Below are 6,049 nucleotides of genomic sequence, written 5' to 3'. Positions count from 1 at the left end.
TATATATATATATATACACACAAACACACAGGATAATCTATTTTAATTTCTTTAGGCAAATATCTCGAAAAATACGCAAGATACGAAAAAAATGTTTCAAAAGTTTTAAGATATGAAGAGGAACAAAAAATGATAAAATAAGTTTTCCAAAAAAATCAATTTTTAAAGGTCACATGGAAGTTACTCCACTTTTTTTTAAATGGTTTGACACAATTTCCTTTTTAAATAATGATTCTTCTACATATAATTATATTACATTATTCTACATATAAAAGTGTTAAGGTAAAGTTATCGAAAATTCAATACTTCACGAAATATTTAATACTTTATCATGCCATATTTCAACAAAGAATATGAAATATCTTGTAAACTATTAACTTCTGAACAATTATACCTCAATTAATACTTTTTGCACAGAATAATAAGATGAATATATTGGTATAAAGAAAATACAGAGTTACTTATTGTAAAACAAATATATAAAAATTGCATTTTTTTTAAACAACTATGAATTTTTTTTGCATTAATTAATTATTTTAATATTAATAAATACATACATGAAAATATCTATAAATAATGCCATTTTTATCACAAATTTTTATTATTATTAATATTGTTTATTATTATTATTATTGTTTTTACATAAAAATGTATGATTAGTATGGATTATGTAATAATTTTGTAAGTATATATTTATTGAATTAAAAATAAATGAAGGTAAATTTTCTGAACAAACTGTTTATATTTCCTTTTCAATTTTCATCATTAATTGCAGCAATGAACTTCTCGGACATTGGTTGTGATGGTGGTGTTATACGTAAACTTTGCGGTCCAATACTGCTCAACACGACCGGCAGTACGATCAATCCATTCCAGATCCCAAACAACATTACCATGAAGAATATGCGAAAATAGACGATGTACACGAAGGACGACGAGAAGGATATCATTAAAATGGCGATAAGGGTTGTACTCGCACCATGTATAACCGCTGCGCCGATATGTCTGACTGCAATCAATGCTCGAGTCCTGCGAGGATTGTCGTCATCCTCTCGTGATTCGGCCTTGAGGAAAGCATGTGCGACGTGTGCGGCATAATCCACACTTAAACCAATGGCTAACTGAAGACCTGTAAAGAATTATTTTTTTAATTTGAATGAAACTGTCTGATTAATGTAAAGTTTGCTTTAAACAATATTAAAAGAAAACAAGAACAACTTGTAAGTATATTGTATATTTGATTATATTCTTAATTGACAATACTTGTAAGTATTGTATATTTAATTATTAATTATAGTCAAAAATATGTTAAAATGAAATATTTAGATTTTTTTAGATTTATGAAGAATGTTAAGATGAGAAATAAAAATAAGAATTTGTTTTCTGATTTGTACTTTGCATACGAGTTTATGATTTTATAATATAAATATCTTTTTACATTCAATTCTTATATATTCAATAATAAAAACATTTTAACAATTCTTATATATTCAATGATAAAAACATTTTCCATAATAAACGATTTACTTAATTTTATAAAATTGGAACAATATTACGATTTATATTAAAAGTCAGAATTATATTAAAAAATTCTTTTTCTTTCCATTTTATCAAATTTTTTTCGGCCTATTTATATGTATGAGAGGACGAGGCAACTCGGAATTCTCGCAATATCTCGAATACTGCATTACCGAATATCAAACTGGATTTTATCTATAGGTTGCGCTTTTTTAGCCTTGATTTATGGTTATATGACGTTTACATTCGGTAATGCACTATTCTAATCTAGATATAGCGAGGATTCCGAGTTGCCCCAGGTTCCGAATAGTCCCGTCCTCTCTTATATGTTATACAGAGTAATTATATTTATAATAAAAAATATACATATCTCGAAAAATATAGAAGACACGAAAAATTATTTCAGACAAAATTTGTAGGTACAATTTGAAGAGAAATAAATATTAATAAAAGTAATTTTCAAAAAAATTAATTTTTTGAAGTCATATAAAGGTTATTGCTTTTTTAAAATAAAAATATATAATTTTTTGTGCCTAATATTTCTTTAATTATACTACTTCTTTAATTATACCGCGTATAAAAATATTAAGATGTAGTTGTTAAAAAAATTAATACTTTGCGAGATATTTTATATTTTTTATTATGCCATATTTCAACTTAAAATATGAAATATCAAATAAGTAAAAAGTATTGATTTCTTGGTAATGGTACTTTAATTCTTTTATGCACAAAATAATGAGATGAATCGATTAGTGTAAAAAAAACATTCAGTTACTTTTAAAAATATGTAATTTGTAATATGAGAACTACGTACTCCAATCGTTATTTTGTACGTAAAAATATTAAGATACAATTATCAAGAAATTTATTTAATAATTTACGAGATATTTCATATTTTATGTTGAAATGTGGAATAATAAAATATAAAATATCTCGTAAAGTATTAATTTTTCAATAACTATAGCTTAATACTTTTATATGCAGTATACGTATATACATACAAAGTGTGATAAAAAAATACGGTGAAATTAGTCCCCTTCAAAATACTCCTCTTCATTTCTAATACACTTATCCAATTGTTCTGATCTGCACTTTTTTCTCTAAATTTTCTGGAATAAACTTTCACTTCTTTGGAGAGAATTTTCACTCTTTTGGAGTGAATCATTTCATAAAATTTAGAGAGTTGCTAAAGCAGTACTGGAAGTTCATAAGTTCTTTCATAAGAGCTTTGTTGGACTATTGCATGCTTGCCTCGATATCTTGAATTGATTTAAAACATTTACAGTGAACTCTGAATATTATAAAGGCTTATTAGAGCTATAAGTGTTTAAAAAACGAAGAATGTGCATAGAAAACCTGAGAAATGGGCAAACGGTTTCATGCTCCATGACAACGCTCCATGTCACATATGGGTGGCATTCGATTGACCACGTTGTAATTGACCACCAGCCACTCACAGCGTTTGAACAGTAGTGGAAAATCTCTAGGCCGCTGTGAGTGGCTGTGTGGTCAATCGTAACGTGCTCAAACGGGACGCGTCATCACACATCTTTCTGATACGGCAATTTTTATTAAATAAAAACATTACGGTGTCCAGCCCTCATCCACCGTATTCACCGGATTTGGCATCGTGCAACTTCTGGCTTTTCCTCCAAATCAAAATGACCATGATGAAAGGTAAACATTTTGAATTAATTCAAGACATCGAGGCAACGCAATTAAAGGCACTTATGAAAGAGGACTTTCAGTACTGCTTTAGCAAGTGGCAAAAATGACGGGATAAATATATTACAAGCGAGGGGGAGTATTTTGAAGAGGATTAATTGTAATTTGTCTTTTAATGTAATGAGCTTATTATTTCAAATTTTATTGTATATTTCGATCATCCCAATTGTATATGTAGGTATATATTAGAGATAAATTTTATATTTTACACAAACAAAATAACAAAACTATGAATTACAAAATAAACGAAAAACACGAAACACACTTACCAATGCTGGACACAATGTTTATTGTTTGTCCCCAGAAATACATAAATCCGGAAATGTTCAGCAGTGTGAGAAGTACACAGAGTAAGATCCAAAAACAAGTCTGCATTTCGGCGATGAGGATTGCTGTGGTACCCATAACGCAAATTAATGCCAGTATGATGTTTCGCATTAGTTCTTTACCTATTAGTTTATCGGAAAGCCAATATGCGAACATTTTGCACCACACAGTAACATATCCATGAATTTGCGCTTCATTCGTTAAGAATATACTATTATCCATCGCTGAAACACACTCGTAAGGTCTCTCTAATCGTTTAAAGTTGAATTCAATGCTTGCTACTGCGATTTGAGGGGTATTCCTACCACACCTCAATTTCGTTTTAAAAAAGAAATTTCTCTGATATTTGGCACCATCTCGACTAAATAGAAATTGCGACAGATAACGATGGAATTTGTTGTCTGAGATCTTTGTAGTCCTTAAATCTAATAAAAGAAAAACATTCAATTAATTTGAGAAATTATTTAATTAATCGCCGAATAATCTGTTTGTGTTAGAAGCTTTGCATAAAATTTGTTCTATGAATTGAAATAAACTTTGGGTATAAATTAATTAAAAATTTCATAAATATACATCTTTTTTCAGAAATAAATTAAAATTTGTTGTTTTACCACTTTTATAGAATTACATATTTTTTTAAAAGCAAGTGAGTGTTTTTGTTACACAAATCGATTTATTTTATGTGCATAAAAATATTAAAATACAATTCATCAAGAAATCAATCAAAGACAAACGATTCAAATAAAGATTATGATAAATAACCTGTAGCATAATACATCGACACAAATTTTGCGAAGTCAATCGGCCAAGGTTCTAGACTTTGTACAAAAGACGCATTCTGTAAGCGTTCGGTCATAGATATTATCTTAGAAAATTCAAAAGAATAATCAATATCATCTCCCATAATAACGAAGGCTTCATATCCTTGATTGGGAAATGCTTCGTCTCGGACAGCTGTATATTGGTACAAATACGAATCTTTCGGTAATAACCACTTTGGATCAAACCATTGTTGTAGCTGAAGTAAACCCACAATACTTGTGGACATCATTAGAAGAGTAATTAATACAATAATAATTTTTCCCGGAGTAGTCAACAGTATCCGTGAATACAAGAAGTTTATCAATTTCCAAGAGAATGTACTGCTTACGTCTGATGATTTGGACGTAAAATTTTCATGCACGATACACGGTAATGTCCCATTTCTCTTTTGTTCTATTCTTTTAGCATCCAAAGCAAAGCAGGCAGTAAAAAATGTAATTTGAAATAAAAGTGTCACAAATATTGCTACTGCAGCATAAATACAAAATGACCGTAATACTGGTAAGATCTAAAAAAAATTACACTGTACAAGTTGCAACGTTTACATTTTTTGATACTGATAATTATCTCCATGCAAAGAATGCATAACAGATTAAATAACTTGATGACAACAAATAATAAGATGAAATCACTTGAAAATTTTAGATGCAAAATTATTTGCCAATTGGTATCTTGATATATGCTGAAATTAATTTATTTTAATTAAATCGATAATATGTTACTGTATTTTTTGCACAGAAATTAACAAAAAAAAATATAGCAAATATTAGTAAAATATATAGCATATAAAAAAAAACTTTAAAAGATAAACAATATAAATTATTGTTTAAAATAAAAGCATTATCATTATATAATAATAAAATAAACCAATTATATTACTTAATCATTGCATGACTCATAAATATACATGTATATATGGGGCATTCTCTGTCAAGCGGGCCACCTCTCCTGCCCACTTCAATTTTTGAAATAAAATACTTCAAAAAGTTTTAAAATTTTCGTTGAAATGTCTATTTTTTAATGCTGTATGGCTTTTTTAAAAATTCAAGATGACGGATTCAAAATTGCGACTAAAATAGATTATCGTCAAAAAATTTTTGGAATAAACTTTAATTACTAAAGCACAAGGAACTAAAAAACTTTTCTATTTCTATAAATTAATGCTTTGATAGTCGCTGAATACGAATCCGCAATCATAATTATAAAACAACAGCGAATCCAATATGCCGGCCAAACTCAGCCAATTTTCAAATAATGCACATTTTTTGCACAAGACTCACCAAACCGTAGTTTTTTGGGTCGCTAATCATGGAATTTTCAATTATTAAAGTAGGATTCGGGATATCGAATTTAATATAGCGAGTGGAATATGGCCAGTGCATTTCGCAACATTCAAGTTGGAAGATTTTTTTGGACATCAATGGGTAGACATTGGTCTATTGGGTGTCTGATTACAAATTATCAATCTTTACTTAAAGTTCAAGGCTATTGAGCCAATATGGTTATAGATAAAATATGAAAATAATAGAATTTGCATTATTTGAAGTTTGACCGTCATATTGGATTCGCTATTGTAAATTTTATAATATGACTGCGGATTCGTATTCAGCGACACCCAAAATCTTAACTTATGGAAATAGAAAAATTTTCTAGCCCC

The 6,049-nt window shown here is 28.7% G+C and overlaps 1 protein-coding gene across 1 annotated transcript in view; it reads right to left on the bottom strand.

The window, feature by feature from the left end:
- Window positions 1-722: 722 nt before the first annotated feature.
- The window catches only part of LOC105450242, a 22,009-nt gene continuing 16,682 nt past the window's right edge, over window positions 723-6,049 (bottom strand). Inside the window, exons 7-9 of the mRNA XM_011689993.1 lie at window positions 4,333-4,900; window positions 3,513-3,995; window positions 723-1,129 (exon numbers count right to left, since the gene is read on the bottom strand). Coding sequence (XP_011688295.1) covers window positions 753-1,129; window positions 3,513-3,995; window positions 4,333-4,900 — 1,428 coding nt within the window. The 3' untranslated portion in view covers window positions 723-752. The remainder of the gene's footprint in view (window positions 1,130-3,512; window positions 3,996-4,332; window positions 4,901-6,049) is intronic.

The sequence above is a fragment of the Wasmannia auropunctata genome, unplaced genomic scaffold (assembly GCF_000956235.1).
Source record: "Wasmannia auropunctata unplaced genomic scaffold, wasmannia.A_1.0 LD336067.1, whole genome shotgun sequence".
NCBI lineage: Eukaryota > Metazoa > Arthropoda > Insecta > Hymenoptera > Formicidae > Wasmannia > Wasmannia auropunctata.
Note: the sequence above shows the minus strand (reverse complement) of the source record. Positions and strands in the feature narration are given on the sequence as shown.